General features: G+C 53.2%; 8 protein-coding genes across 9 annotated transcripts; 4 read left to right on the top strand and 4 right to left on the bottom strand.

The window, feature by feature from the left end:
* Nucleotides 1-96: 96 nt before the first annotated feature.
* On the top strand, nucleotides 97-1,960 carry LOC126316460 (GPI transamidase component PIG-T-like). The gene is made up of 4 exons (XM_049992750.1): nucleotides 97-262; nucleotides 332-417; nucleotides 488-582; nucleotides 658-1,960. Exons 1-4 carry the CDS (start codon nucleotides 97-99, stop codon nucleotides 1,958-1,960), a joined length of 1,650 nt encoding a protein of 549 aa, XP_049848707.1.
* Nucleotides 1,961-2,647: 687 nt separating this feature from the next.
* On the top strand, nucleotides 2,648-3,514 carry LOC126316429 (7-methylguanosine phosphate-specific 5'-nucleotidase-like). Its single transcript, XM_049992716.1, has one exon. The coding sequence runs from the start codon at nucleotides 2,648-2,650 to the stop codon at nucleotides 3,512-3,514; it is 867 nt and encodes a 288-aa protein (XP_049848673.1).
* A 124-nt stretch (nucleotides 3,515-3,638) lies between these two features.
* LOC126316459 (uncharacterized) lies at nucleotides 3,639-5,536 on the bottom strand. Its single transcript, XM_049992749.1, has 3 exons — nucleotides 5,189-5,536; nucleotides 4,892-5,032; nucleotides 3,639-4,824 (listed from the first exon to the last, which is right to left on the bottom strand). The coding sequence occupies exons 1-3, from the start codon at nucleotides 5,267-5,269 to the stop codon at nucleotides 3,874-3,876; spliced, it is 1,173 nt and encodes a 390-aa protein (XP_049848706.1). The 5' UTR covers nucleotides 5,270-5,536; the 3' UTR covers nucleotides 3,639-3,873.
* Nucleotides 5,537-5,551: 15 nt separating this feature from the next.
* Nucleotides 5,552-7,948, top strand: LOC126316457 (uncharacterized). Its single transcript, XM_049992748.1, has one exon. The coding sequence runs from the start codon at nucleotides 5,670-5,672 to the stop codon at nucleotides 7,188-7,190; it is 1,521 nt and encodes a 506-aa protein (XP_049848705.1). The 5' UTR covers nucleotides 5,552-5,669; the 3' UTR covers nucleotides 7,191-7,948.
* LOC126316428 (geranylgeranyl transferase type-1 subunit beta-like) lies at nucleotides 7,222-9,351 on the bottom strand. The gene is made up of 5 exons (XM_049992715.1): nucleotides 9,015-9,351; nucleotides 8,873-8,946; nucleotides 8,269-8,799; nucleotides 7,464-7,839; nucleotides 7,222-7,343 (listed from the first exon to the last, which is right to left on the bottom strand). The coding sequence occupies exons 1-5, from the start codon at nucleotides 9,292-9,294 to the stop codon at nucleotides 7,222-7,224; spliced, it is 1,383 nt and encodes a 460-aa protein (XP_049848672.1). The 5' UTR covers nucleotides 9,295-9,351.
* Nucleotides 9,352-9,426: 75 nt separating this feature from the next.
* Nucleotides 9,427-16,843, bottom strand: LOC126316437 (probable phosphoglucomutase-2). Its single transcript, XM_049992724.1, has 4 exons — nucleotides 13,070-16,843; nucleotides 12,076-12,866; nucleotides 11,889-11,956; nucleotides 9,427-11,803 (listed from the first exon to the last, which is right to left on the bottom strand). Exons 2-4 carry the CDS (start codon nucleotides 12,233-12,235, stop codon nucleotides 10,247-10,249), a joined length of 1,785 nt encoding a protein of 594 aa, XP_049848681.1. The 5' UTR covers nucleotides 12,236-12,866; nucleotides 13,070-16,843; the 3' UTR covers nucleotides 9,427-10,246.
* Nucleotides 12,887-15,918, top strand: LOC126316438 (succinate--CoA ligase [GDP-forming] subunit beta, mitochondrial-like). 2 transcript variants are annotated; one of them, XM_049992726.1, is made up of 6 exons: nucleotides 12,887-13,030; nucleotides 13,260-14,073; nucleotides 14,168-14,316; nucleotides 14,450-14,600; nucleotides 14,684-14,783; nucleotides 14,845-15,918. In XM_049992726.1, exons 3-6 carry the CDS (start codon nucleotides 14,260-14,262, stop codon nucleotides 15,866-15,868), a joined length of 1,332 nt encoding a protein of 443 aa, XP_049848683.1. In that variant the 5' UTR covers nucleotides 12,887-13,030; nucleotides 13,260-14,073; nucleotides 14,168-14,259; the 3' UTR covers nucleotides 15,869-15,918. The 2 variants fall into 2 exon arrangements, with proteins under 2 accessions (XP_049848683.1, XP_049848682.1); XM_049992725.1 differs by lacking the exons at nucleotides 12,887-13,030; nucleotides 13,260-14,073 and having other exon boundaries at nucleotides 14,120-14,600; nucleotides 14,845-15,868.
* On the bottom strand, nucleotides 15,922-16,287 carry LOC126316427 (uncharacterized). Its single transcript, XM_049992714.1, has one exon. The coding sequence runs from the start codon at nucleotides 16,285-16,287 to the stop codon at nucleotides 15,922-15,924; it is 366 nt and encodes a 121-aa protein (XP_049848671.1).
* Nucleotides 16,844-17,998: the final 1,155 nt, after the last annotated feature.

Below are 17,998 nucleotides of genomic sequence, written 5' to 3'. Positions count from 1 at the left end.
GCGAATAAAAACCCCTTTGCCCCGCTCAAACTTTTTTTTTTTTTTTGACACTCCCTTGCAGCCCCGTCCCAATCATCTCTGCTCTGGCTTCGCGAAATGGGACCATTTCCCCAAGCCCTGTTGCTTTTGCTCGGCGTCTGTCTATTCACCCAACACGCTAGCTCCGAGTTTAGCGAAGAGCTACACATTTACCCCCTCCCCGTCGACGGGTACTTCATTCTCGATCTCCGGTTCGGCTTTGACTACGATGGAGACCATTCAGGTTCGCTTTTTTTTTTTTTTTTTTTTTATTTCCACCAACTTAACGAGACTATTCCCCCTCCCCCCGCAGCGCGGCACTTCAAGCTGTTCCCGAGGGAAATAGGACAGCTCGTCCACCGCCTGTCCATAGAAGAGTTTCAATTGCGTATCACTAAGGTAAGTCCAAACCTCTTTTCCCCTACCTCTCCACCCTTCCTAACTCCTTCCTTCTGCAAACACCTTGCAGGGAGCGTGGCCATGGGATGAGTGGTATGCACCCTCTATCGCTGCTCCTGAAGGTGTAGAGCTGTGGGCATACTACCAACCTGAGTCGTCGACCAAGTACGTGCGCCCTTCTCAATCATCTGCCAATCCCTCAAGCGCCACTTCCCCCTTCTAAAACCCTCCCCCCTCCAGCACCGATCAACTCTGGAAGTCAACCGCTGAAATCCTTTCTGAGTACATCTGCGGTTCTATCGAACCCTTCTACAACAACGTGCCCAGTAGAACCAGCAACAAATGGCTCGACCAAAACACCTACTACCAAACCTATCCTAGATACAATATGTTCCACCTTCAACCCTCATCATCTACTATGAGTAAAAACTTCAGACGAGGATTCTTATCTCCAGAAGTCCTCTGTACGGAAAACTTCGACTCGCTCTCTAAATGGCTGCCCTGTCACTTCAAATCTGGTATCGCATCCATCCTATCTCCTCCCACATCCCTCCGATCCACTTACTCGTCACTCTCCCTCCATTACTTCCCCACCCCGTCTTCAAAAAAATTCCTCCTCTCCTTCTCCTTCCTCGTCCGCAAAAATACTCGGGTCCCCTCATCTATTCCGTGGGACATCACTACCCTCTCCAGCATATCTCCCCCAGACGTCTGTTCGCTCTCTTCTCACTCCACACTTCACATCCACCCTACACTTACCTCCACCTCCGTCCCCGTCGACCTCTATTCCACCCTGTCCAATCACCTCACCCTCGTATCTCTTCCCCTCCCTCCCCCCTCTCCCTCCCCCCCACCTGTGATCGTCACCCGCTGGGTCTCTTCCCCCACTCTCCGTCACGGCAGACAATTCATCGTCTCTATCCAAAACCACTCTAACCACACCTATCATATCCTCTACCACCAACCCACCCCTCCCTATCTCCCTCTCTACATCCACACCCTCCAACCCTACATCAACTCTTCCAACTCGTCCCACCCCACCCACGTCCAGTACTCGCCCACCTCCCACCACAACTCCACCCTCACCCTCTCCCTCTCAGTCCCTCCCTTCACCCACCTCCTCTACTCCATGGACTGCGAACTCGCCTTCCCCGACCGATTGCGCGTCTCCATCCTCCCCACCTCCTACTACTACCTTCCCCCCGCCCTCGTCCATGTCACCCCCCCTAACACCACACATACACACACGCTATACACGGACACCTGGGTCCTCTACTTCCACGACTTCGACTTCTCCATGGGCTTCAACACCGTAGCGTGCATGCAAATGTCTATCATCCTCCTCTACGGGTTCGTCCTCAACATCGTCTTCAAAGACTACAGGGAATCCTTTCACGAAGGCAAGTTCATCACCAAAAAAGGGCCCTTTCTCTCCCTCACGCTCAAACTCCTCTCAAACCTGAAGAAAAGACGGCTCTTCACCCCTCGGACGGGCAGCAGCGAGTCCAAACCGCGCCTCGCAGTCGATCCTCAGACTCGATAAAACGATGCAAACGCGCGCCCTGAACGAACACATAAACGAAAAAAAAAAAATAATCTTTTATTCTTTCACAGACTCGCCTCCTAAACGCGGCTAAGCACCGGTGGGCGTCTCTAAAATCCTCGACGTCTCTCTCTGACGCTCCGCCTGTCTCCTCTGTCAAGAAATTCGCGTCAGTTTTGGAGACCCTACGCGCGCAGCGACGAAGCGACACGCACTTTGTTCTCTACGTGGACGTTGTAAAAGTTGTAGGACATGATGCCGGTATTTATCAAAAGATAGCCACTGTACAGCGCTATGGCCGTGACGGCCGCCTTGTGCAGCACGTCCGCCAGGCGCGCGCGATGAGGACGAAACGACTCCCAAATTTTTGACATGTTAGTGAAAATTTGTTGAGACAAAATGGAAATAATTTTTTTTTTTTGAAAATGAGTTCCTCCGGCCAGCACCGCGCCATAAAGGCGTCTGCGTCACTCATGGAAGACTCAAATCTTTTTGACGATGATTTACCCGCCAGGCAGGCCATCTCGTTTGCGGATAGGCTCGTGCGAAGCATGCCCGAAAGTGACCTCATCGTTTCCTCTCCTCAAACCCTTCAAGCAAAGAAGCAAAGAATGCTCCGCGGACCCCTGATCGTCTTGAGTGACTTCGATAAGACGCTCACCACGCAAAACGTGAATGGTACGAAGGATGCGCGTGCCCAGAAAGCGAAAGGCCCCCTGCCAGTCACGCCGATGTCCCACCTTTTCCCCCCTTTTCGAGCGGCTGACGCACCCTCCCTTCGCAGTGAACGGAGAGCTCGTGTATGGCGCCACCACCTTCTCCGTATTCAACGACGAGGCGTACTTCAGCAGGGACTTCGTGAAGAAGACTCAGGAGGAGTACGAGAAATACGTCGCGTACGAATTCTCTGATACCCTGTCTCACGCCGAAAAGGTGGAGTATCTAGAGGAGTGGTTCGCGTCCTTCTTCACAAGACTGACTCGGGAGAACGTGAGCATGGAGGTGCTAGAGAAGGTCGCGTCTAAAGCCGTCGTCTCGTTCCGTCAAGGAACGTTTCACCTGCTTCGACTGTGCCAGCTCTTCGGGGTCCCCTTCTTGGTGCTCTCGGCGGGTATATCGCAAGTAATTGAGAAGCTGCTGGAGGTGCACGCCCCGAGTTCATCGGTGACGCGAGGTTTGGAAATCGGCGCAAACCACCTTGTCTTCGACGAAGGTGGACGCGTACAAGATTTTTCGAAACCTGTCATCCACTCCTTGAACAAATTGGAGAGTTTCAGAGAATTTGTCGACGCCAGCTATCGGAAGCACTTCGACGACTTCCCCCCGGAAGAGATCAACGTCATACTGTTGGGGGACCACATCGGCGACGCGCACCTCGCGTCATGCTTTCCTCGAGAGGCGAACGTCATCAAAATCGGGTTCTTAAACCACTTCGAACAGAGTCTTCTGCAAACGTACAAAGAGACGTTCGACGTGGTTGCCATGAACGATGGGTCGATGCGTGTTGTCATTGAGCTTCTACTAGAGGTTTTCAAAGCTTGGCCACATGTTTGAACAGAGGCGACAAAGTTCTCCTCTCTTGTCCCCCTTTCTCTTCGCGGCGACGGGATCGGCGCCCCCTCTCGCTCGCGGACGTGTCACGCGCGCGCCAGGGCGCGCACGAAGGTACGCAAGAAAGTTTTTTGTCGCCGTCGAACGCGTTCTATTAAAATACACGCATCTCGGCCGCCTCGTTGAGCGTCACCGTCATTGAACATGGAGGTCATTGAGAGTGCATCACTGAACGTGTGCCGTTGAGTGTGCGCTACCGGGTGTGCATCGAAGAGAGGGTGTGTTTACTGAATTTTACACGCTTCACGACGTGCGGCCATCGGCGCGCGCGTCGAGCGGAGCCACTCGAATTGAACGAGCGTTCAGAGCTTGACAATGTTGATGTCTGAGAACGGGTCGTCTTCGGCGTCGGGCTGGTCCCAGAACAGGTTCTCGGACTGCTTCTCGGCTTCGAGCCTTCTGAGCGCGCCCTCGGACTCCTCGCGCCGCTTGGCCATGATCTTGTCCAAGTAGCCCTGCAGGAGGCGGATGAAGTAGGACCACTGGGACTTGATGCTCTCCACCTCGGTTAGATCCGTCGAGGGATAGACTTCGGAGTAGTACTTGATGTACATTTCCGCGCACCTTACCTTCTGGACCACCTCCAGCAGAGCTTGGTAGCACGTGTCGGCATCCTCGGGGTTGATGGACGCGATTTTCTCCTCGTAGGTGTTCAGGCCCTCGCTGGCGTTCTTCTTCCAGCCGTTGACCACCAAGTCCTCCGCCATCATCAGCTCTTTCTCCAGCGACTCCGCGCCCGCCTCCCCGCCCGACATGACGAACCAGTCGATGTACCTGCAGACGCTGGTCGAATAGACCGTGGAGAAGAGCTTCGAGCGCCTCAGATCCTTGCGATACTTGTTCCTGGCCTTCCAGTACCCTATCGCGTTTTGAAGCCAGGCCTCCTCTTGTCCACTCGCTGGGGCCGACTTGATGTGGTTGGTGATGGGATACTTGTTGATAAGCATGTCGATCGTGGCCCGAACCTCGACAATGTCGAACTTGGGCTTGATCGTCTGGATGTTCTTGCACCGAGCTCTCAACACGCTCAGCCAGGTGCGCGTGTTCTCCTCCGAGTCGAATTGTATCAAAATATCGTACACCTTCTTGCCGGTGTCCATCTTGAGCTCGATGCAGTTCTCGTACGAGCTCGACTTCGGAATCAGGCCCCCCAGCGACACCTTCTCCTCGCAAAAGTTGATGCTCTTCAGTTCAACCTTGTCTAAGTCGATCGCGCCCACGGGAAGGTCCCCGTCGTGCGGCACGGGACTGCCCTAAAAGGCGGAAACACTCAGTCTCCCTCTCTCGCCAGACTCGCTCCTTTCCCGAAAAGCACCGTACCTTCACCACTTCGTAATAGAGGACATATTCGCAATACAGGATCAAGTAGCGATCCGTCCAGCTCCCGATCTTTATCTTGTACCTCCCCTCCAGCCTATCCACGGAGGGGACGTTGTGACATCGGTAAAAAGAAAACTGCGACTGCGCGTTTCGAATCCGTCAGCGCTCGCCCCGCGAAAAAAAAAGGGCGTGGTAGAACGCCGAGCCCTCCCTCCGCGGACCCGCGCGAGGCGGGAGGGCTGCCCCGGCACGCAGGAAAAAGCTCATGCCGCCCGTACCTCGCATCTCTGATCGTACCTTATCCAACGTCAGGAGGGCCTCTTCGCCCTCCGAGATGCTCTTCTCGCTCTCCTTCTTCTTCGACTTCCTCCTCAGCATTTAGAAGCAGAATAACGGGAAAGGGGTGTGACAAGCGGCGGCGCCGAACAAATGGACACAGTTTTTTTTTTTTTTTACTTTTCATAGTGCATACCATTGTGCGGCCACGTCGTGCAGTAACACATTTCTGTACGTACCCACCCCGAGGCACTCGCTACGCGCCCAGCGTGTTCGCGCTGACGCGTCCGTCCGACTCGCTCGCCGCCCCCGCGCCACCGGCGACAAATCGCTCGCGAACGTTCAACGCGCAATACCACAAAAAAAAATCTGACGCGCAAACTCACGTGTGCTTTTTTTTGCGACGCACCCACCGGTCCCCTCGCGCAAGCCCACCACGCGCTATCCGAGCGCGAATGTCGAATGAGCCCTTCCTTGTACCGCGGAACAAGACATTCTGAAGATGCAGTCCGAGAACCAGGCCGACCCGCCCCTCGCCGAGCGCCCGCATCACGCGTCGCCGCCAGACCCCAGAGACGACAATCTCTTGGCAACGGCGCTGAAGCAGCTGCAGTCGACCCAGGTCCTCGCCGACTGGATGTCTCACTATCGAAGTGCCATTGAGGACGTCCCGCTTTGCCACGTGGCTCTCCCTGGCACCCACGACAGCGGCACTTACTCCCTCGATCCACACTGCCCCTACAGCATCGAACTGCGCGGATCGCGCATGATAAATTTGGCCTCGCTCGTCGGACTCGGCCGACTCGCCAAGCAAATCGTGCTCAAGTGGGCCGTCTGTCAGGACCAGGACACCGAGACCCAGCTGGCGGCCGGAATTCGCTACTTCGACCTCCGGGTCGTCGCCGTCAAGGACGAGTATCGCATCTGCCACGGACTCTGCGGCGGGCTGATCTCCGACATGCTGGCGACCTTCTCCAATTTCGTGCGCGCCCACCCGAGAGAAATTGTCATCTTGGACCTCGTACCCAAAAACTTCTACGAATTCGGCGTCCACTCAACGCTCCAAATCGACCACCACCTGCACTTCTCCAAGATGCTCTGCGACGCGCTCCAAGGCGTCATGTGCTCGTCGGAGCACCTGAGGTGTGACAGCACGCTCAGAGAATTCTGGGATTCCAACACCAACATCATCGTTCTCTACGACCCGCCTCCAGACCTGTCGCCGGACCTCGCGCGCCTCTTCTGGCCCCCGCGGTCTATCCAGAGCTACTGGCCGCGCCACTGCAAAAACGCGCTCAGCTGGACCAAGTGGGCCGCCACTCACCTCAGCGCGCGCCCCCCCCTCCTCCGCCGAACTCTTCGTCCTTCAAGGCGTCATCACCCCCGACAGGAAAATCATCTCGGGACTCTCCCACAGCGCCAGGGACCTGCTCCAACTCAGCCAACACGTCAACCCCCACGTCATCGACCTCCTCGTCGAAAACCCGCACCTAAACCACAACATCACCATCCTCGACTTCTACGACCGCACCCCGCTCTCCCTCGTCTGCAACTGGATCAACGCCGGCGGCTCCCACCTGTTCACCCAAAAACTGGGCTTCCCGCCAACCGCCGCGCTTTCCGTCTTTGCCGCGACCACGAGCGAACCGACGCGCCCAACCGACGCGCGTCTCTTCGCCGTCGGCATTTACCTCAACGACTCCCTTCTCACCGGCTGCCTCCCCGGCCACGTCGTGGGCTCCACCTGGCGCGTCGTGGACGTCACCACCATTCTCCCCCGCCGAGCCCCCGCCGACCACGTCCAACTCTCGACCCTCTCCTCCGCCGGCGAGCACTACCTGTTCGTGGCCCACGAACGAGACACCCGCTCCTACCTGTGGAACTCCTCCAAGTCCACCTGGCTTCCCTGCCTGGACGACTCCGCCCTCGCCCTCCCGGACCACCCTCCGGACCGCCACCTCCAAGTCCTCCAATCTCACGTAACTCCCGAGAACACCATTTACCTCGTCAGGCGCACCTCTGACGGCATCTCTCTCTTCGACATCCACCCCCCCTCAACCTGCCAATCCCACTCCCTCTCCTTCGACCAACTCCTCCAGCAAAACCTCTCCAGCCACCCCGCCTCCTTCCAGTCCTTCCTCTTCCAAGACACCCTCTACTTCTTCTTCCTCTTCCCCTGTCAGTCGCACCCCTCTCAGCGCTGCTCCGCCTCTCTCGTCGCCTTCTCCCCTCATTCTCCCCCGCACACCTCCCCCTCCCCCGTCCCCCTCCCCTCCGGACTCTGCCTCCTCCGCGCCGAACAGTGGACCTCCCACGCCTACCCCCACCTCGTGCTCCTCGCCTGCATCCACTCCAACACTCTGTTCACCCTCGAATTCGACGGACTCCTCTGGCGCCTCGCCGACCCTCTCCACCTCCACCACCCCGCCGTGCTGCGACTCTTCTCCCTCGAAGACCACCCCCACCTCCTCCTCCGACTCCAAGACGGACTCGTCGTCCTCCGCTACTCCCCCTCTCAACCCTCCTGGACCCCCTTCACCCAACTCCGCCAGTTCACTCTCTCGGGACTCTGGGATCACGACCTCTGTCTCTCCACCCTCCGCGTCAACTCCTTCGACGAACACTTCGCCCTCATCACCGCCCGGCACCAATGGGGACTCCTCACCGTCAAACTGCTCAGCGACGGCTCCTGGTCCTATCTAGGCAAACCCCCCCTCCAACACCCCACCTCCCCTCGCTCACCTGCCACTCCCCCTCTCCAATAAAAAAAAAAAAAAATACACGCACAACCCTTTTTTTTTTTTTTCTCCTCTTTTCTGTCACGGCGCCAACTGTCCTGCCGCTCTCAGCGAAATGCCCAGCGCGCAGTGGACCCTCTCTAACCCGGGCTCTCCCACAAACGATAACCCGCAAATCGAAAAATATGTGTGCAACAAGTCAGGCAAACTTCGAGGATTCTTTGAAAACCCCCCAATAAACTTGTCGCGACACTGAATCAAGTACCCGCGAAGACGCTCCTGGTCAACCAAATTCCAACACCCCAGTATCCTCAAACTCGCTCCCGTCCACCAAGAATAACACGAATCCACCTCCTTGTTCACTCTGCCCTGAAACCCCGACGTCTGTCTGTTCACCAGCCAATGCACCATCCCCTGCGCCTCCGTCGACCAATTCCTCCACTCCTCAATCGTCGACTCCCTCCACCCCTCCGCCACCCCAACGGACGTCCAACCCCCAAACCCAACCCTGTCCAACCAACCCATCAGCGCCAAAGACGCCACCGCGCAGTACGTCCCACCCCCATGCGCCTCCTGAAACGGCATCTGGCCAAACGAGTACTCGTACGACAAACACCCCTTGATGTAATCCAGCGTCCTCTCCCTGTCCACCCCGGACCAATCCCTCAGCAGCGCAGATATGGCACACGCGCAATACACATATCTCAAGTCGTTGTCTAACAACGTCAAGTGCGACGGGCGAAAACTACCGTCCTCGCACTGCAACGCCCCCAACGCGCGCACCAACGCTCCCTTGTTCACTCTCGATAAATCGTCGCCCAAAATCACCAAACAACACAATGCCGAATAACTCATCGCCAAGTGAGACTCTATGTAAACCCATTCACTCAACCTCTTCACACACACATACACGCCTCAGTCAGTCTCACGCCCTCCCTCTTCCCCCCCCCCCCCCGCTCCGACGAACCTGCTTTCCGTTCTCGTCCCTAATCGCACCCGCAAAACCAGACCCTCGAAAACCGCATCTCGCAACTTCCACTCCTGTCAAAAAAAACCTATCAATCTCCCCCCGGTCAACCAACCTCTGTCGCCACCCACTCCCCTCATACCCTCCATTCCCTCCCCAATCGGCAACACCTGCTGGGCGTACACCCACTCCACCAACCGACCACTCTCTTCTAATTCCCCAATCGCCCCCATCACGTCCAACCCAGACAACGCAAAATACAAAAACGTCATCCTATTGCTGTCCTCTGAGTCGTACACTTCCGGTAACTCTCTCACCATCTTCAGCAAATTCCGAATCACCCGCCTCTTGTCAAAATCAACATGCTCTCCCAAACCGCTAGCCTCGCTCTGTCGCTCGACCGTCTCGGTATCGCAACCCATCTTCTCTCTCCAATCACGTTCACTCTCTTCGTACCAATCACAACGTGTAACAATGTGTCGTCACTCAACCGTAAACAAAACTGCGCGTTCCACCATAAAAAATCACGCACCCTCTCGGCCAAAAACCACACTCCTCTCTGCCTCCGTGTATAGCACATGCGTCAACCCCTCCTATTATATATTCCCTTCATATATAAAACACACATACACCCTCTTGTATAGCACCTCCCCCATCACATGCACGTCCCAACCACGCCTCTCCAAAAACTCCTCCTTGCCGTGGGCTCCGGCCTAGTCGCCCTCTCCAACCCACTCCGCTCCGACATGGTCGCCACTCTAGCCGAAACCACTGGACTCCCCGCTTTGACATGCATGCGCCGCAAAATGCTTTCAAACCCTACCGGACGATCTATCTTGTACCAAAAACCCAGAATCAACGAAGACACGCTCCCCATCAACTACCTCCTCTCACTCTCACCCACCTCCTTCGGACATCAATATGCGCAATGGATGATTAAACACAACTTTACCTCTAACGAAAGACCGATAACCAGATTCGTCGACGACCCCGAACTCGCCTATGTTCTTCAACGATACAGAGAAGTCCACGATTTCTGGCATCTCCTTTCTCAATTAGATGTCACGGAAACCGAAGAAATCGCACTCAAAATCTTCGAATTCCTCCATACTGGCCTTCCCGTCGCTGCTCTCAGCGCCCTCCTAGGACCGTTCAGAATCAATCTGCTCAAGAAAAAACAACTCACAACCTTATACCTCCCCTGGGCTATCAAATGCCACCTCTCCACTAAATCCTTTCTATTAAATTTTCATTATGAATCAATGCTCCATTTAGATTTGGATCATGTCAGAATGCTCACGGGCATCATCAAATTCGAGCACATTCCACAAAGTTCACCTATCACCTTGTACCAATAAATCAGATATGTCTGCATCACTCCTTCGGCCAAAATAAACCATATTCGTCAGGCTTAAGAAGCTCATTTATGATCGCTTCCGTCAACTCCTTCAACTTCTTCTCGCTTGACTCCTCGTCCTTCCCAACCACCTCCACGTAGTACTTCAACTTGGGCTCAGTCCCGGACCCACGCAACGTTACCACACCGTCCTCAAACGTGAAAGTAATCATCTGAGTTGACGCACTCATCGGCAGCGTCGGCAGCTTGTCCTCCCTCGTCGAATCGAACCCCGGTAACGTCAAGTCGCGTATGCCCGCCACCTTAAACCCACCGCAATTTTTTATATAATCACCGGAATTCCTGATGTTCTTAAATATCCTCTCCATCAAGATCGGTTCATAGCAAAAGAAATAGCTGTTCTTTGTCATGTAAAATCCCAATTCCTTTCTCATTCTCTGCAGCTCTAGCTCACATGTCGACCCCTTATCATAGTAATAGCTCGCCATCTCTCCGAACACGGCCGCCGCGTGAATTCCATCCTTGTCCCAACATACGTCTCCAACCATATACCCAATCGACTCCTCAAAGGCAAACAACGGCGTCTTTCCGTTCTTCTTCGCATCATACAACAAATTTCCTATCCACTTGAACCCGGTCAACGTCTCTCCGTATTCGAACCCTTCTCGCTCTGCCAATGCTTTCAACATCTTGCTTGAAACGGTCGAACTTGCCACAACCAACTTCGATCGATCCGTATTCGGATTCACCCTCAAATAATTCCTAGATACCCAGTCCGCCAACAAAATCCCCAACTCATTCCCAGTGAATATCTTCCAACACCCATTTGGCTGCTTCTCCGCCGCGGCCAGACGGTCCGCATCCGGATCGTTAGCTATCACCACTGGCGATTGGTGCGCATCCGCCGTCTCAATCGCCAGCTTCAGCGCTCCCTTCCCCTCCTCTGGATTCGGAAACGTCACCGTCGGGAATTCCGAATCTGGATTTACTTGCTGCTCGGTCGGAATGAATGGCTGCAAGTTGTACGCCTCAAACGCTCTCACCACATAAGGCGTACCCACTCCATGCATAGCAGTGTAGGTAATACGCAAACTACGCTTGCGATTCTCGCTCAAATGAAAACTCCAACATTTAATTTTAGAAAAATAAGACGACAAAACCGATTTGGGATCGCGCACCAGGTGCTTGTACGGCCCCTCTAACGCTTCTGCGTGACTTGGTGCCGGTAATTTCCATGGCACCAATGCCTTGTCAATGTACGACCGTATCTCTATGTCACGCGGCTCGATAATCTGCGCGCCATTGCTCCAATATACCTTGTACCCATTGTCGTCTTTGGGATTGTGCGACGCCGTGATAACCACTCCGGCGGCCGCGTTTAATGCGGGGACACTGTACGCCAACAAAGGCGTCGCCACCACTTCAGAATACAAATAAACCGTAAACCCTTGATGGGCAAAACAAGCCGCCGTGCATTTTGCGTAAGCCTCAGAATTTCGCCGCGAGTCATAGCCTATCACAATCCCTCGACTCTTTGCATCGGTAACGTGATCCTGCAAGTGCATGGCCAAACCCTTTCATCCCAGCACCGAGCGCGCAAAAAAAAATACGTCAGTCTTTTGCATCGATACACTCTTCACACACAAAAAAAATTTGTACCTGACTTGTCTGAATAACTACCAAATTGTTCATGTAGGCAAACCCGGCCTTCATTGCGCCTCGAAGGCCTTCAATCAGAACATGAGGTCAATTAGTCCGTGTTGATCGTGCAAATGAAGCGTTCTAAATCCGACATATACAAACGCCTCGGCGCGAGATATAATTTAAGTACACTTAAGAAGCTTACCTGCTGTACCAAACTCTATTCTTCGATCAAGGCGCTTAGAGAGCTCCGCATTGTCCCCTCTATCAAACAGATCTTGAATCTCTTGACGTGTCTCAGCATTTGGATCCCAATTTAGCCACTGAGAAACGAGGTTTTCAGTTTTTAACGTAGGGTTTGACATTGAAAAATAAACAACCAGAGATTATTTTGCTACATTTAACGGCCTTCTATCAAAAAAAATAAATTCCTGCTTTTCCCTCACGAGCTCTCTTGTTTGTACTCGGTGCGAGCGTTCGAACTACTCAATCCTGCGTCCGTGTATAGGTAGGCTTTTTGTACAGACAAAAATGCGTCGGACGGACAGATCGAGGAAGATCCGCATCTTTGACAGGTAATAAATGGACTTTGCAAGACAAATTGGCCAAGAAGGTGCACTTCTATGCGGCTCGGGGTGAAGAGGAGTGCGGTCTCTTGATAATCCTAATTGCATAGAATACATTTGAGAATGATCTGGCCACGCCACAGCTCGCACGGAAGATGAATTTGAGCCACACTCGCTGTGTTGTCTCAAGGTGCTTCTGAAAGTCCAGGTACAAGCAAACACAAGCTGCCAACTTGCGCCACTCTAGTCAAGGCTTCTTGAAAGTAACAAACCTGCGTTGTCTGAGAATTGTTCTGCTATCAAGCTCTAAGCCGTTCTACAATGCTGACGGTCACACCACCACATCGAAGAGTCATAGACGAATCATTTCCCAGAATGCATTCCTCTATTATTTCTGGCATATCTCTTTGTGTGAGCAATAAAAAAGATTCTTTTGATAGGTCAATATTCAGTTATTCGTTATCGTTAACAGCGTAGACCACGTCCCGCCAAATGCTATTGACTTGTTGCAGCACGAAAAAGATTCCGATCGATCAGAGTGCGCTGGCAAATGCGCCCAGAAGGCCGCTGAATGTCACTCGAAAAAAAATAATTGTACCTAAAAGTATATAGCATAGAACTTTCTCTTCGTACCCATCTTTTTCCGCGCGCAAGAGCGTACTGATTGACAGAAAGCGGGTGAGGCGAGGCGCCCCCACGACTTGTCTGCTGGTTCACGCTGCAGCGCGCGTTCTTGAGTGTGGGAAATATTGTGTGTATAGAGAGTTGCTGTCTTGTATCAGGACACCGTTCCTTCTCTGTTTGACCAATTTTTTGCGTTTAGCGATGCGCGTCCAACGGGAAGAAGAAAGAACGTGTCGATCCTGGTGCAGAACAGGGCCCCGATAACAAGGGCTTTGTTTTTGGACGGGCGAATTCAAGGAGGGCCAATTTCCAAAAACTCTTAGAAGAAGGGTATGCCGTCGATCCGGAGTCATGGAACGCGCCTCAATCTGAACCTCAGGCTTTCACATCTGCGTTCAGCTACGGAGCGTTTCATGGTGCGACGCCCTTCGCCAAACCGAATGACGTAGTTATTGTGGCTGGTCCAAGACCTATGACCTCGTTTAGCGATGTGCGCTACGGATACCAACAGGGCGGGTCTCTGCCCCCATTCTCCCTACCTTCGGCGAATGATCTAGGTTTCGGCGCCGAATCGGGTTCCAATCGACTGATAGACATAGACAAGATTTGGGACGTACCGAGAAAACTTACGAGCAGACAGCCTGATAGCGGAAAAATCCAGTGGGTAGCGAAGGAAGGAGACCCCGTGTCAAATGGAACAATTCTGTTTAATTTGGTGCGAGGAGATGGTACCAAAATCAAATTTCCTTGCCACCTCCAAGATTCTGCAAAATATTATCTGTCCAAAAGGCTTCTGAGAAATAACAGCTACGTTTCTAATATAGGGCCACAAACCAAACTTGCGATCTTGACCAAAGAAGAACCTCGCTCTAGATGAAAAACGTATCTTTTACGCGTCTATTATAATTATCATAAATCTTTTATGGACTAGAAGACGAACTGCCATTTGTTCTCGTTGCATTGTGCCTACTCCTAGACACCTAAAGAGTGTGGTTCTAGGTATCACCGACAGGGTTCGTCAACGTCTTCTGCTGCTTCTTCGTCATCTATTTGACACATATGGTCCACGAGCCGCAAAGCACATATCTGATATTTTTTTTTTTAAAGAATATATATGTATATAAGATGATGACCCGAACTGCACTTCGTTCTTTCGCATTCGGCTCAGAGAGTGTTCCTTTAGGTGCCTCTTTCAAAACATGTTCCTTTCGACATTCACGCCGTGTTTTCGAAAGTGCGCCAGTTCCCTTCAACGCGTATGAGTTTCTTTGGAGTCTGCCTTGTGAAATGCATCGGTTCTCACGCTTCTTTTTTTTTCCCTCGGCCTCGTCGACGGTTCTCTCTTTTGGAATCGTCCGACCTGCGGAAATCCAATTGGCTGAAGGACAGGTTTCCTGCGCTGGTCCGACTGTGTTCAAACAAAGGTTTCATGTTCAAGAGTATCAAAGCAAGCGCCTGCTCCAACAGTATGGATTGAACGTTCAGCGATTTCGTGTCGTTACTGCTCAAGAACAGGCGCGTGATGCAGCTAAGGAAATTGGTAGGCGCGTGGGTATCATTTGAAACTGCCGTGTAATCCCTTGTTGGAACACACACGTATTAACCACATACATATTCTCCTAGCGGCACCGGAATTGGTCGTCAAGGCACAGATCCTCGCCGGCGGTCGAGGACTCGGGTCCTTTGAAAACGGTTTTCGTGGAGGAATACATCTTTGCCAAAGGTACTGTTCTCTCCTAAGAGGTCGCAGCACTTTTTTTTTGCTGACGCGTGTCTGTTTCAAGTCCTGAGGACGTCGAGAGAGTAGCCTCCAGCATGCTGGGGTACAGGCTCCGAACACATCAGACTCCGCCCGACGGCATCCTGGTAAAAAGGCTCATGATTGCGGAATCGATTCCCATTTCTCGTGAGGTTTATGTTTCCATTGTATTAGACCGCGAAGTTGGAGGGCCGAGATTCATTGTCAGTCCACGTGGCGGTGTGGATATAGAAGTAGCCGCCATAGAAACGCCTGATTTGCTGTGCACGGAGTCGATCAATATCGATTCAGGTCCATTGCCTAGTCAGCTCCGCTCGCTCGTTTCGGCGCTCGAATTGCCTGCAGGTCCCCAGTTCGATCAAGCCATGACTCAATTAGCTCGTCTGTACCAACTGTTTATTGAGCTAGACGCGACTCAAGTCGAAATCAATCCCATGGCTGTCACCACCGACGGAGACATATACTGCGTTGATGCGAAAATCTCTTTTGACGAAAATGCCCTGTTCCGTCATCCTGAGCTGGATTCCATGCGTGCTGCCAATCCGTTGGACCCGCGAGAGGCCGCCGCCGAGGCGTGCCACCTGAACTACGTCGCCATGGACGGGAATATCGGCTGCATAGTCAACGGCGCGGGACTCGCTATGGCCACCATGGACATCATCAAGCTGAAGCATGGCAGCCCAGCAAACTTCCTGGATGTAGGAGGTCAAGTCACGGAAGAAACGGTGACTGAGGCGTTCAAAATTCTAACGAGCGACCAGAATGTCAAAGTCATTTTGGTTAACATATTCGGAGGAATTGTTCGATGCGACCTGATTGCCAACGGAATACTGAATGCCACTCGTCACTTGCATCTCGAACTTCCCCTTGTCGTTAGACTTGCCGGTACGAATGCTCAGTTGGCGCAGGACATTTTGAAGACTTCGAACGCCAACATTTCGACGGCAGACAGCTTAGAAGATGCTGCGACCAAGGCTGTCCTGTCCGCTAACATGGTTCAGGACAATTGTCGCCCATCAGAGGGACAGCATGATGTTTTTACTAACTAAGTATTGTGTCGAAAAAAAAAGAGGCATGCCAATGCACTCTCTATTCCGGTTAATCAGTCTGTACCATTTTTATCTTCCTTTTCCGAGCTGTTCATTGAAATGCATGTCTTCTCTGTCTGCATTTTATTCCTATTCCGTCTCCTCGATCTTTCTTTTGCCTTCCTTATCTTCATCCTTTTGCGCTCTGATGTGCTCTCGATGCCGTGCGCGGCCAGATTTGCCTCGTCGACGAGCATCTGCAATTTTTTCACGCACGCTTTTCTGTTTTCTTCCTGCGTCCTGTGCACTTGACTCTTGACGATGATTCGATCTTGAGCTACGAGACGCGCGTTTCGTTCCACGAGCTTGCTCCTGACCAAGTCCGGCATCCAGTGGGCGTCCGAGAGGCTGAGTTGAAGTTCCGCCTTGGTCGACCTCATGTTGACGTTTTGACCTCCCGGCCCCGAGGAACGGCAGAAGGTAAATTTCAGCGAATTCTTCGGAATCGAAATACGATCGGGGGGCTGCGGGACACGAACGTTGTTAGGAAAAAAAGCAGAGCGCGCGCGATCGCCGAATGTGAACTCCCCTCACGACTCTCGGGCACAGCTGCGGACGATGAGGCAGCGACGGTGTTTCAGGGGGAGGAAAAAGACGATTGGTTTGTACAGAGGGGCTGCCTGAGGAGCCTTGGAGGGCGCACTCCTCGCGCAGCAGTTATCTTGTTTTGGTAGATTGACACTGCCAACAGGTTCAGCCTGTTGAGGGACGTAAAGCGCAGCGCGAGTGCGTTGAGAACGTCGATGAAGGGGACTAGAGAAGGGAATGCGATGCAGGGCACCTGTCGTACCGTACTTTTTGTTTTAGATTTTTGGCACTTTTAGAGAGCAGAATGGAAGGGAGGCCGAGGATAGGAGCTCTCATTGGAGAAGGCAGGAGAGAAGTCTGGTGCCAAAAGAAGGGTGTTTTTTTGAAGCAGATGAGTGAAATGGCTATGGCGGACGAAAAAGCGAGGTACAAAAAAAGTTTTTGTTGGCATTTAGCGAGTAGGCGTGGGGCTATGAGGTTGGGGGGATGTGGGTGAGAGGATGATGGCTTGGTTCTTCTTCAAGACTCTGATGGGCGATTTTTGCGTGTCTGTTTGGCTGGTTTGTGGGTAGGCGCAGGGTAGCTTTCGGACTCGAGGCGACATGTTGTTAGAGTGCGGGTGACGGTGGGGCGACGCCCAGAGGAGAGAGGCGTCCGGATCATTGGTGGGAATCAGGTGCTGACAGTTCTTGGAAGAGAGGGGTTGGCGTTGGAAGAGGCTTGAGTCATGATGGTGCGAGCGTGCGTGCGACTGGATGAGAGTCGGTTTGGCAGGAGAGAGGCTGTCGTGTGTATGCGTGTATGCATCGAGGTTGTTGGAGGCGTCTGACGCGCGATTGAGTGGAGGGGGAGTGTGTCGATGCGTGGGCGTGGCAGGGACTAGGTAGAGGGAGTCGGACGGCATTTGCGGGGAGGAGGGGGTGGAGTGGTCGAGATTGGAGGGTTGGTGGTGAAGTTGGCTCGTCCAGTTGGCCGGATGGGGAGAGGAGCTGGAGGAGGAGCCCAGACATTCGGGGGACTTGCATGTTTGTCGTGGATGGTGGGGTTGGGAGCGGTCGTTTGGAGTGAGTTGGTGACAGGTGGTATTGGAGTGTATTGGGTGAGAGGGCTGTTTCGTTTGGAAGTGAGAGGGGAATTGGGCGAACTCCCCGTACGGCTGTTCTGGCGTTTGGGGTGGTGAATGATGGGTTATGTTGAGAGGGTGGCAAACCTGCCAAGAGGCGGTCTCAGACTGGCTTAGATGGACGTGAGGAGCGAGAGCTTCGATAGGGTCCTTTACTTGGTGTTCGGGGGAGCGGCGGTGGCTGGGCATTTGATTGGCGCAGAGAGGTGACATATCGGCAGTGTCGGCATATCCGGCGGTTGGTTGGTTGGCGCGGTGGGGAGTGGGGGGTTGGGCGGAATTGAATTTTAGCAGGTAGCTGCTGAATTTTGGGTCTGCTGTTTCGGCATATTCGAGTGTGGGATGGTCGATGTGTCGGCTCGAAGTTGGCAAATAGCTGGATTTCGAATTGATCGTTTCGGCGTATTCGAGTGTGGAGTGGTCGACAGGCCGGTTCGAAG

Source organism: Schistocerca gregaria, unplaced genomic scaffold (genome assembly GCF_023897955.1).
Source record: "Schistocerca gregaria isolate iqSchGreg1 unplaced genomic scaffold, iqSchGreg1.2 ptg000584l, whole genome shotgun sequence".
NCBI lineage: Eukaryota > Metazoa > Arthropoda > Insecta > Orthoptera > Acrididae > Schistocerca > Schistocerca gregaria.
This window is presented reverse-complemented; position numbering and strand designations above follow the sequence as displayed.

Coding starts and splice junctions, on each gene's coding strand:
- LOC126316427 (XM_049992714.1), bottom strand. CDS start 16,287: ATGAGGTCGACCAAGGCGGAACTTCAACTCAGCCTCTCGGACGCCCAC.
- LOC126316429 (XM_049992716.1), top strand. CDS start 2,648: ATGCGCGTGCCCAGAAAGCGAAAGGCCCCCTGCCAGTCACGCCGATGT.
- LOC126316459 (XM_049992749.1), bottom strand. CDS start 5,269: ATGCTGAGGAGGAAGTCGAAGAAGAAGGAGAGCGAGAAGAGCATCTCG. Junction 5,033..5,188: donor CCCTCCTGACGTTGGATAAG/GTACGATCAGAG, acceptor CGAAACGCGCAG/TCGCAGTTTTCTTTTTACCG. Junction 4,825..4,891: donor TCTATTACGAAGTGGTGAAG/GTACGGTGCTTT, acceptor TCCGCCTTTTAG/GGCAGTCCCGTGCCGCACGA.
- LOC126316437 (XM_049992724.1), bottom strand. CDS start 12,235: ATGTCAAACCCTACGTTAAAAACTGAAAACCTCGTTTCTCAGTGGCTA. Junction 11,957..12,075: donor AATAGAGTTTGGTACAGCAG/GTAAGCTTCTTA, acceptor TTCTGATTGAAG/GCCTTCGAGGCGCAATGAAG. Junction 11,804..11,888: donor TAGTTATTCAGACAAGTCAG/GTACAAATTTTT, acceptor CTGGGATGAAAG/GGTTTGGCCATGCACTTGCA.
- LOC126316438 (XM_049992725.1), top strand. CDS start 14,120: ATGGTCCACGAGCCGCAAAGCACATATCTGATATTTTTTTTTTTAAAG. Junction 14,601..14,683: donor TGATGCAGCTAAGGAAATTG/GTAGGCGCGTGG, acceptor ATATTCTCCTAG/CGGCACCGGAATTGGTCGTC. Junction 14,784..14,844: donor GGAATACATCTTTGCCAAAG/GTACTGTTCTCT, acceptor GTCTGTTTCAAG/TCCTGAGGACGTCGAGAGAG.
- LOC126316457 (XM_049992748.1), top strand. CDS start 5,670: ATGCAGTCCGAGAACCAGGCCGACCCGCCCCTCGCCGAGCGCCCGCAT.
- LOC126316428 (XM_049992715.1), bottom strand. CDS start 9,294: ATGGGTTGCGATACCGAGACGGTCGAGCGACAGAGCGAGGCTAGCGGT. Junction 8,800..8,872: donor GGGACGAGAACGGAAAGCAG/GTTCGTCGGAGC, acceptor GTGTGTGTGAAG/AGGTTGAGTGAATGGGTTTA. Junction 7,344..7,463: donor CGTGGGAGGTCCACTGTTCG/GCGCGGAGGAGG, acceptor TGCGACTGACAG/GGGAAGAGGAAGAAGAAGTA.
- LOC126316460 (XM_049992750.1), top strand. CDS start 97: ATGGGACCATTTCCCCAAGCCCTGTTGCTTTTGCTCGGCGTCTGTCTA. Junction 418..487: donor TTCAATTGCGTATCACTAAG/GTAAGTCCAAAC, acceptor AACACCTTGCAG/GGAGCGTGGCCATGGGATGA. Junction 583..657: donor CAACCTGAGTCGTCGACCAA/GTACGTGCGCCC, acceptor TCCCCCCTCCAG/CACCGATCAACTCTGGAAGT.